The sequence below is a fragment of the Clytia hemisphaerica genome, unplaced genomic scaffold, assembly GCF_902728285.1.
Source record: "Clytia hemisphaerica strain Z4C2 unplaced genomic scaffold, Clytia hemisphaerica genome assembly, whole genome shotgun sequence".
Lineage (NCBI taxonomy): Eukaryota > Metazoa > Cnidaria > Hydrozoa > Leptothecata > Clytiidae > Clytia > Clytia hemisphaerica.
The window spans coordinates 2181408-2192727 of record NW_027104175.1 but is presented as its reverse complement, the minus strand read 5'-3'; the positions used below and the strand labels follow the sequence as shown (position 1 = coordinate 2192727).

Below are 11320 nucleotides of genomic sequence, written 5' to 3'. Positions count from 1 at the left end.
TTTTGTTAATTTGGTGAATTAATTGACACAACTTTTTAGTATTATAAGATACTTTCGTGCCTAGTGATCGATGACAAAAAAACTTATACAGGTTTAATCCTGTTTCTTAAAGTATTTAGTCTACGAGAAACAATCATTTCAAGGGCTTAGAGAAAATTTAAAAGGATATATCAAGAGAATCAGAATACGGCATCGGGCATCATTTACATAATCGAATTCTTGTAGTTCAAGGGGAGAGCTTGTCGAGACGTAAGGAGTTGATTCCATTACTTTATGTAGTAGAGGGAATCAGCAGGTTTTGGAATAGTAACCCTTTTCCTTGATTTTGACTGTATTGGCCAAAAATTCATGGGAACGAACAAAACTAAACTATTTAGTTCTATTACATGCCTTAGAGAACCTTCCTGATCCCTCATTTTTGCTATTCCCACACCTCCAGCACTCATTTTCGCTTGTCAGTCCATCTGACCACTAATACAGGCCCTTAGATCTCCTCTCCATCCCTTTGGTTTTGCTATGTCATAACTACCCTTAGTTTTGCTATGTCATAACTATTTTTCGTTAAAACAATTCTAAAAGGATAACGACCCTGGTAAAAATTATTGAAATGATCTGAAAAGATCGTTGAAGATCTTTCAAGATCTTTAATAAGTAAGAATCTTAAAAAATCTTTGTAAGATCTTACAACGATTCTTATGCAATCTTGAAAATTTCTTCCAACAAAAAGATCTTTAAAGATCTTGTAAAGAAATTGTTAAGAATTGTCAAGATTCTTCCCGCATATTTATAGTAAGAAAGTTTATTATTTCTTATTTAAGTTCTTAAGCAGAATCTTACGAAATCTTGAGCCATAAAATATTTCAAGATTGTTTGCGTAACTTATAAAGTTTTTATAAAGAGAAATCTTAAATAACTATTATGTGCAAAGAAGCTTAAAGATTCTTAGTGGTTCTTATCAAGTTCGGGTTAAGAATCTTAAAAACACGTAAATTTCTGGTTATGATTGTTTTTCATAAGAAGGAGTCTTTAGACTCAAGGAGAGCAATCTCTTAGGATAGTATTTACAAATCAGTTTTTGGTCAGCTTCAAAATACGGTAAGTGGTTTTTCTTTTGTGTTTGTTATCATTGGATGTATTAATGAAATAGTTGATTAATGGGAAGTATTCCCGAGGTCATCAGTTGAATACTGTCACTCGAGCGAAGCTTTCGGCCCTTATTCAATAACTGAAGAGGGATAGTAGTAAGATTTCGTCAGCGGCCGTAGTGCAATGGTAGAGCATTCAACCCCCAGCCGGGTCGTACCAAAGATTCCCAAAATGGTACTTGATACCTCTCTGCTTGATGCTCAGTAATTAAGAGAAGGATCAAGGTTAAGTGGAGCAATCCAGGGAGAAAGAGTGGCGCCCTCCCCTACCTTCGGGTAGAACTGCGGTCGCAGTCTTACTTTTACTTAAGATTCTGTCAAGATTGAATCACTGTAAGGGACAAGAATCTTATTCAAAACTTATAAAAAAGTCTTATTAGATCGTTAAAGATCTTGAAAGATCTTGGCACGTTTTTAGTAAGAAACTGAAAAAAGAATAAGCAAAGTTTCTTGATAAGATCTTTTCAAAAACTTTTCAAGAATTTTTACCAATGGGAGGCTAAAAAACGTTAAAGGTAAGCACGATTTAAGAGCAGCTTTTCTGAGTTTGAAATGACTGAATTTTTAAGGTATCGGTGTACAAAGGAGACTAAAGCCTAGATTTCTTCAATTTTCCCTAAAAATGAGAGGATAAGAACAATTTGAGCCTCAAATTAAAAGAAAACAACAAAAAACAGCAATCAAGTCTTATCGAAGATTTGCCGGTTCTTATAATAAGACGAAAAACGCATCATTTTTCGGACCTTATATCAGAAAGAGTTTTCTTCTAACCCAATGTTTACGATTTACCATAGAGAGGATAATCCAAACTTTCATTCTGTAGCCAACTATTTACATATAAACAACAGTTTTTTACTTTAGTTTAAAACCCTTATAATACCCGATCTTAAACGATGTCGAGGTTTTTAATTTTTTGCTGTGTCCAAACTCGTCATTTTAGAATTAACACAGTTAGTACGTTCATTTTTAATCCAAATACGGCGGCGAAATTTAAATTCGAATAAAAAAATTAGGAAATGTCAAAACCAACTATGCAAAGTAAATCACAGAAATCAGAAGTTCTGGAATAGAAAATCCAGAAAAATGTCAGCATCAGGCGAAAATAAAGATCATTTGTTGATAATTTTAGTTACATTATTTTCTCATAAAATTTCTTTCGTCAAATTTGTTTAAGATAATATATTACAAAAAAGTATACGGTAGCAACAAAAATATTGTTTAAAACTCTTATGCGGGAAATTGTGTTATTTTTTTTCATTATATCCTCTATGTAATAAATAAAAAATATAGGTAAGTGTAAAAATCGTACAAAATGAAAAACTTGAAGAACGACTTTTTTTTAAGTAAAATTGAGTTAATAAAAATGAGCTATGTTGTCAAAATCGAAATTTTGAAAAAAAAATCTTGGACGTCAAGTTAAAGCAAAACGATTGAAAATATTAAAAATAATCTCCTTTTAAAAGACCCAATTAAAAAAACAAATGAAATTCTTTCAAATTTTACATTTTTGAAATTGTAAACCTCAATATGAAGAAAAGTCTATCCTCATCTAATTCCTCGTCTAGCCTTTCTGAAAAGTAATGTTGTACTGATTTTCTCTAGCTTGTGTATATTGCCTTTTCTAATGTTTTTGTTACTCTTTTCGCTGCTCAAATAAATAATATTGGTTGCAAAAACACAAAAACAAAGCTTTCCTAATTTGAGACTAAACAAATGTAAGAGGCCAACATTTTTAAACAAAATAACATTTCCCTTCTAAGAGGACCTTAAAAAGGCCTGTTTTTCGTTGAGTTAAGAATATTTTTTGAGTATGTACAGTAAAAGTCTGAGTACAAAAAAAATCGTTTAAGGCAGAAAATGAACTGTTCTAAATTGGTGAGGGGTAAAAAAAATTTTGTATTCTGCAAAGTTGGAAACAGGGTCTTAAATTAATCGTATGACCTTTTAAACTGGAGTTGTTTTTGTTATTTTGAAAGACTAAGCACTTACTTAAGCCAACCCTGAAAACGACGACTAATTTGGGTATCAGAGTTGTTCTAGGGTTTAAGAAAGATAAGGTTTTTGACAAGAGAGTAAAGTTTACAAAAAAATCTAATTCAAAAAATATATGCAAAAAGTTTTTTTTACTATTATATTCTAGGTATAAAGCTTCCCATGTGGGCTTTATTAAAATAAATAACATTGTAGGTAAAATATATATATAAAATTGCTGCGGAAAAAAATATATTGTTTTCAAAAAAAAATATAAAGAAGAAATTATTCTAAAAAAGTAAAGAAACAGTTGCGGATCTAGCATTTAAAAAATGTCGTTTCAATCCTGAGCTTAAATTTCTCTTTTTTGTATAAATTTTAAATAAATTTCATCTATATGGAATGAACAAGTTCATTTAGTTAAAGTGTCTCTTAGCATTAATACTGTTGGTAGGCGGATGTCGTTGATGAGCGATAGGGAGAGTAGAAAGATGTAATACGGTCTTGGTCAGTGGTCCCCGGTACTGCGTTGAACGTGCTGTAAGCTGAGGCTGCAGCGGCCGCATTTAGGTAGAAGTCTCGACTCTCACCATTAGGGAAAGGACTGTTGGGTGGTGACATGAATCGAGAGGTTGATACAGAGTAAAGGTCTGTGGTAGATGATGATGCAAGTTCGGAGAGACGAGATGCTGCCGATCCTGTGCCTTCCATACCACGAGGTTGTACAACGCTTGAAATATCGGTTGGTGCTCCACGAGTTATAAAATCAAGAGGTGGCGGAGCTCCCGTGAGACCTCGTTCAGCCGCGTAACGTGCAGCCGTCACTGAGGTACTCGTGTCTGCAAAACTATAGTTCAAGTTATTATAACTTAAAAAGTTCGAGTCTAAATTGGTATATGTTAAGGTACTTTCCGGATAAGTGGTCCGTTGTCCGTTTTCGTATAAATGAACGGATTGTGGTGTCGCTTTATCCTTGTCTTGATTCAGTTTATCTTCTTCTGTGACTTCCCCGTTCTTAGGAGTTGTTTCAGAATGCTCCAAGTCTCCTTCCTGGTCTGTGCCCTCAGGATGAGGTTGTTGTGTGTTCATCTTAGCTGCAGGGTGGATGGCAGGTTGTTCCTGGCCTAAAGTAATGGTCTGCCCACCACCGGGAGTTGCCTCTTGTAAGGATGGTGAGGTTGGGAGACTCTGTTGATGTGAATGCATGATTTTCTTTTGATGGTCTTCTTTAGGTGGAAGAAATTGTGGTTGTCGTCCTTCTCCTACTAGATGAAGGGTTTGTTCAGGATGTGGATGCATACGACCATGGGTAGTGTTAGCCCATACCTTGGCTTCTTCTTCTTCATCAAGGAGGTCATCTCCCTCTCCCATATCCTCCTTCTTGATATCTTTCTTCCTAAATCGCCTGCGTCGTCGTAAGTAACTCCCATTCTCAAACATATTGATGGAATCAGGATCCAAAGCCCAATAACTACCTTTCCCTGGTTTATTATCATCTCTGGGAACTTTCAAAAAACATTCGTTCAAGCTGAGATTGTGACGGATAGAATTCTGCCAACCTTGTTTGTTTTGACGGTAATATGGGAAGCGATCCATAATAAATTGATAAATGCCGCTGAGTGTTAGTTTTTTTTCTGGCGAGCTTTGGATAGCCATTGAGATGAGAGCGATGTATGAATAAGGTGGTTTGACTAACTCTTTTTGTTGTGTGTTCATGTTGAGCATTTGATACTGGGAGTAGTAATGGTGGTGGTAATGAGGATCCGCGTACGGAGCGGCGTAATACGGACTAGCGACGTTCGCGTACTGACTCGAAGGAGGCGGTACGTTACGACTAGCGTAAACACTAGATCTGTAGTAATCAGTGTAGGACGAAGGGTCTTGGCTGTATGTGTAATACGGAGCTGCGTTAGCGGTGGAGGTGGCGGAGTCAACCACCGTGGTGGAGGCAGCGCCGGTGAAAGGGACTTGTTCCATGGTTGTCGCAGATGTCGTAGGAGTCGTCTCTGGCGCTGACGATGCAGGGGCACCTGAAAATTAGAACAAATTAAAATTGAAAATATTTAGACGATATCGTTTTTAATACTGATCAAACAAAAAAAAACACAATTAATTTGAATAGATAGCACCTAACAAGCGCGCAACTATAATGACAATGCCAAAACTTAACAAGATTTGCTCAATCTTTTAAAGTTATTTAACGTCGTTCGAGTGAGTTTTAAAAGTTTGTGGTGATTTTATAACTTGATAAAAATGAAAAATTATAGAAAAAAATACGAAGCGGGAAATGTTAGTTTTAAAGTAATAAACTTTTGACATCAATCAGTCAGAATCTCGATCATTTGGTTCAAGATTATTAAGAATGAAAACAAGAAGTGATATTGAGAACCTTCTGACACTGAAATGTATTCTTTGAAAACATGCCCTGTGTTTTGAATTTAAGTTCAGAAAAAAATTAAGAAAAAATAATCAGTCAGAATTCTATACGTGGTAGAATACAAGTTTAGCAAGAATAACAAAAAACAACTTCTGTTTTGAAAATTAAATGATCTTACTCAAAAGTTAGTTTTTCTTTCCAACCAGCAATCACAAGTTAAATTTAAAAGTGATTTCAATGTGCAAAATTCTAGTGATTCATGTGAGTGAAGCAACACAAATTAAGTAAAATTATCAGTTGATTAATGATGAAGAGCTCAATGTGTGAGTTCCTTTATCACTAAAAGCCCTTTCTTTTCCTCCGCCAGTATATAAAAGTGTGAGTTGAATACTCAGTTCAGATTTATGTGTAAGCTGTGTGAATACGGCTCTCAGTGTGAACTAGCCTTTTTGATATAGCGGAACTTAGATGACACTGACAAAAAGCCGACGACGCGTGAAGGAAAAAATTAACACCCCACAAAATGGAAGTCATTCTTATTGATTAAAAATGAGTCTTGTTGGTTTTGTGTTATTCGTTACTTTCCCCTTATTTCCCCCTCTTTCTTATTTTGCCATTTTTCAGATCATATATTTAATTTAATATTTTCTTACTTTAATTATGTTTAATTACCTAATTGACACTTTGATAATAGGTTTTAATATCAGTTTTGTTTACCTATACTATTCGCACCTTTTCTCTCTTGATTCCGCGTCCCGCAAAAACACAAAAATTGGTCAAATAGAAAAAGTTAATAATTTGTTTTGACTGATTATTGATTCCGAGTTGACAATAGTGTTAAGGAGTATTACAAGTTTTATTATGTTCACATTCCCGTATTTAACCAATGACTTATAATGCATTAATCTGTGATTTAAGAGTGTTTAATATTATCCCGTTGATCTTAAAGTAGGATATTTACCATAAGTCACGGATCTGAGCTTCCATGGACTGGCGCGTTCTCAAGAATTTAAATGTGCGTAAATTTTGTTTATATTAGTGACGTGTTTATCCCTTTGAGTGCCAGGGTCCTTTTTTCTAAGTTTTTTTTAAAAAATCGCTAGTTCAAACTTTAAGGGCTTATATCTCCTGATCTAGAAGGAATTAGAAGCTCGTATATAGCTCGTTGGATAGCTTAGAGTCTCTTCTTTCTTTTGGGCGCCTTCGGCGCCGCCCGATTTAGGAAGGGCGTGGTGGGCGGCGGCCAAGGGGGGGGGTAGGTTAGGGAATTAAAGCAGTCAGGCCCGCTGCGCGGACCTGACTGAACTGATGAAAAGGTGCCCAGTGGTAAAATTTCAAATCAATTCACTAGAAGACAGAATAAAGTAAAACAGGGCCAAATTTGGAGGTTCTTGGATCACTCGTTGACCAAAAATAGTCAAAAAACGGTCAGAATCTCAAAAAAGTGAATTTTTGTCAATTTTTTGCATTTTTTTGACTTTTTTGCTTAAAATTTCGCTGGAAAGACTCACTTTTGAATTTTTTTTTGCTTGACCATAAAGGACAATCTAATTCCTAAGAGTTCGACCAAAAATAACGATTTCTAACTCAAACTGGGCATTACAGGAGGGCTTCGCCCTCCTATATAGCCCATGTCGTATATATACGACATCGGCACTTAAAGGGTTATAGAAGTTGACGTGACGTTTTTTCACCTGCAAAGGAGTGTTCCATGAGACATATCTGGTATACACAGTGGAAAAGGTGCATACCTTCGTTGAAAATATTTCCTAAGCCGACAATGCCATTCAGACGCTTGACTTTTGACGTGATTTTTTTTCGTTAGAGGAATGTCTCACAAGTATCCTGAAATAATCTAGATAATTGACGGAATAAGATATTTATGGTAGGAAAATACAAAATCAAACTGCCATAATTTCTGACTTAAATAATTCGGGTTAATTCAATATGTGATGGAGTAGATAACGAAAAGTGAAATAGAAAAGTCACGAAAAGGTAAAACTGCCAAAAAGTGCGGTAAGACAAGAAAAGACGCGTAAATAATCCACAGGATTAAGTAGAACATTCCAATTCTAGTGTCGTCTCTTTTCACACCCATTTCCTTTCTAAAAGATTATCTTCCTTGAATTTTGTCTCGCTTCGTAGACGATGGATAAGGCATTGAAAGTTTGGCGTTTAATTTCGATCATTTTTCATATCAAATTTAGACAAATGTTTATATGTATAGAAATTCTCGAAAGCTTGGAAGTTGTCCACTTATCATTTACTGGCCTGTAGTAAAAAGGGCTAAATGGCAGTGTAGTAGTATAGTAAATGGTCCCGAGGAAAAAGGTTGGAATGGGACAAAATTTACCTAGAACTGCATATACTATTTGCATCAATTTGTCAGTGGTATAACAAATAGATACAACATTAATAACAAGCATACGATAGTATTATATCAAGTGTTTGTTATATGGGTCATAATACGAAAGTATGCTATGTTTTCAAGTGTTTTCCCCGTATTAGTGTGAATCAACAAACTTGTCTACATTTTAATCATCATCCAATTTTTAGATTCCCCTTAAATTTTTCAGAATAAAAAAAGACCCCTTATACTTTCAGCAAAATTTTTCCGGGTAAAATATTTTCCATTAGAAATTTAAATGACTTGTATTTCTTTCATGTTTACAATAATCTTATATATCGTGACCATTGCAAAGCTAAATACCCTGAAGCTACCAGAGAGAAAAATAACAGAAATCTAACTTTTTCATATCAGAGAAGCCCGGTAAAAGTCAGGGTGGCACTTGGTGGCATCTTGCTCAAGCAAAATATTAATTAAGATTCTAATTATTGCTCAGTGAGGAATTATTTAAATGACCTCATATCAAAATATGATATTCTTAAAATACAATGGAATTTCCATATAACTCATCGAGCACGCATGGGGAACACAAATTTGTTCGATTTAAGGAAACTTTCAAGTTATTGAGTATGGTTTATAAGGCGTTGTTAACTGAAGGGACCATAAAGCCTGTTCGAGTTGAGGAGGCATTCGAGTTATAGAGGTTTGAGTTAAGGAGAATGGTCTGGGTCCGAAAATTAAGCAAAACGCGGCGTGACTTAAAAAAAAACGGAGAAAAAAATACATACACGATTCCGAATGACGTTTCAATGAAAGTTCAAAAGATTTCTTACGCCCTCCTAAAAATAGCTTATCACCATTTCTTGTGAAGTACTTTTACAACTTTTAAGAAGTTTGGCTCGTTCCATAAGGATAATTTTACAAACTATTTAGACCTTTTAAGGGGATGAAAATTCCTTTCTGAAACAAATTTAACATGACCAATCATTTTTAATGCGATGCCAACTACTGTAAAAGGGGCTCTATATAAGAATAAATTTTGGTAAATTTTAGCGAGTCCAAATTCCTTTGAGTAAATCATATTCGCCAAAATTAAAATGCTTCCTCGCAAAAATAATTTGTCTTCAAAATGAAATTTTTTAAGTCATTCGAAATTTAGTCTAAATCGCTCATTTTTATTCTGTCGTTCCCTAAAATAAGCTCTCACCAAAATTAGTTTTTCTTTACAATTTTCTTACGGTATTCACGTATTCAATCAGGAGACGTGTGGAGTTTTGAAAGTATTTACATGAAAAATCTTTATCAATGGTCTTTGAGTGAAAGATCGATCTGCGTAACGAGCAGTCAAAATCAGTACAGTAGCAAAAAAAAATCACAAAATTGATGACGAAGACCCGAAAAAGACAGACACGCACAGAGAGGACGTTTGAAAGACACAACTCGTTGCATTTAAGGAAAAGAATTTACAAGCCATTAGAGAGTCGAATCAACCGAACACACAACACGCATGGAATGAAAAAAATTCTCTGTTTCCGAGGAGAAAGAAATACGATAGCGTCTTAAAGAAAATCACATGAGCGAAAGAACGCGCGTTAAGAAAGTTTGTGAGAATGTGGTCTCGGTTTTTCTATATACGACAAACTGAAATTGGTTTTATATATTGAAGGATTTCTTATACACTTGTAGAAATCGTAATTTGTCCTTTCATTTATGACTTTATTTATATAGTCAAGATATAGGATGGTTTATTATAAAAAGGGGTAGTAGAAAGGCAATCGATCGTAAAGTAAACACAAAAATATAGAGAAACGTATGAAACACAAAACTAAAATAATATTTTGGTTGAGGTGTATAAGATAGTGTTAAAACATCGAAAAATCATGTTTAAAAACATCACCAGACAAAAGGATTGGTCCTTGCAAAGACCTGGATAACCTTTGTATACATGGTCTACAAGAATGCAACATAAACATTATTATCCATTATAGTTTAGAGTTTTGTTTTTCTAAGGTATAATTTAAATGTCAAAATTCGTTGACAGAACTATTAAATCTAACGTGCCTTCATAACCTACCAGACTTAAAGATAACATTTTATATTTATCTTATACTATTGAGCTTAAATTATATGTTTATTTATTTATTTAATGTAAGCAATGCTCTTTGTGAGGGACTATATAGCATCGATGAAAGGAGCATGTTGATTTAATATTATACTTTGTTTTGATTATAAACTTTGAAAGCGTGTGATACAACAACTTGGCGAATACTATCTTAAAATGGAGCACTTTCCATAAATTCGATACTTTAATATATTAAAAGGTTGGGACATTTGAAAGTGTCAAAAAAGTCCATCCCCATTTCACTTTATCGTCAATCAATAACATGATTAAACCTCACAAAAGGCTCCAAAAACATCTAGAGTTAACAAATAAACAATTTAAAATCCAAGAAATTGAAGTTTATCGAAACAATATTTGAAAAGTTTTAAGTTCTTAAATAGTAAACTTGATTTAAGAGTCAAACGTTAGAAAGATCGAGAGTTGAAAAAAAAGTTTCCTTAAAAAACACTGATGTTAATTTTATGGGAAAATAAAATTCTGATTGAAAATGCAACAAGAAGGAATTAAAGTTTATCCAAATTTAATAATACGAAAATAAAATTTTGGGACAAACAAAAACAACAGATTTCTCGCAAAAAAAAGGGAGCCGATGTATCAAAAATAAACATCTGGCGAAAAAAAAAATATGAACAGAAAAATCTAATACCCTTTTCTGTGTTTTCTTTGACCATCGTTCTTGTTTGGTGTTGTTACAGATCGCGTTTAAGAAAATTCTTTATTTGTATGCTATGGTCATTTCCTAATACATATGCAAATGGCAATAAACAAGACTCCTTTAACAAAAAAAGAAGACAGGGTTGGCCACTATACACAAACAAACAATCGATGCGTAGACAATAAAAAAATAAAACAAGTCGCGCGCGTGCGCTTGATGCGTGCGCGGTAAAATAGAAACAAAAAAACGAGAATAAGAAAAATGAGCTGTTAAGAACATACCTCTAATCTGTCGATTGGAATCTTGGGTAATGTGATCGTTGTGTGGTAGGATCATATGTCTTTACTTCGATCCTTTCTCTCTTCTCTTCCAAAAGACCCTGTTTCTTTCTTTATTGAAAAATAACAAAAAAAAAGAGAGCGAAAATAAAAATAAATGAGAATTCGCTCGTCACAGTAAAAGTTCGATGACCGTCCATCGATTGAAAAAAATAATTTTTCTCAACGTTTTGCGTTTGTGAGCTGTGGGAGATCGTGCTGAGAAGCGCTGCTTTTGACCGTGGTTAAAATAACACCAAGGTTGTCAATCAAACGAGAAGCAGAAAAAAATCGCATTATTTTTTGTTTTCTTTGTCTTAGATGTTGACAATGACGTCAGTAACGAAATTCTTTTTTTTCAAGCGCGCGAAAAATCGCTTGAATTG

At 34.3% G+C, this 11320-nt stretch overlaps 1 protein-coding gene across 3 annotated transcripts; it reads right to left on the bottom strand.

The window, feature by feature from the left end:
• Positions 1–3218: 3218 nt before the first annotated feature.
• Positions 3219–11096, bottom strand: LOC136814474 (forkhead box protein C2-B-like). Of its 3 annotated transcripts, none has more exons than XM_067071026.1 (2): positions 10609–10718; positions 3219–5146 (listed from the first exon to the last, which is right to left on the bottom strand). In XM_067071026.1, exons 1-2 carry the CDS (start codon positions 10631–10633, stop codon positions 3555–3557), a joined length of 1617 nt encoding a protein of 538 aa, XP_066927127.1. In that variant the 5' UTR covers positions 10634–10718; the 3' UTR covers positions 3219–3554. The 3 variants fall into 3 exon arrangements, with proteins under 3 accessions (XP_066927127.1, XP_066927126.1, XP_066927128.1); XM_067071025.1 differs by lacking the exon at positions 10609–10718 and adding an exon at positions 10899–11096 and having other exon boundaries at positions 3468–5146; XM_067071027.1 differs by lacking the exon at positions 10609–10718 and adding an exon at positions 5672–5893 and having other exon boundaries at positions 3468–5146.
• Between the last annotated feature and the right edge of the window lie 224 nt (positions 11097–11320).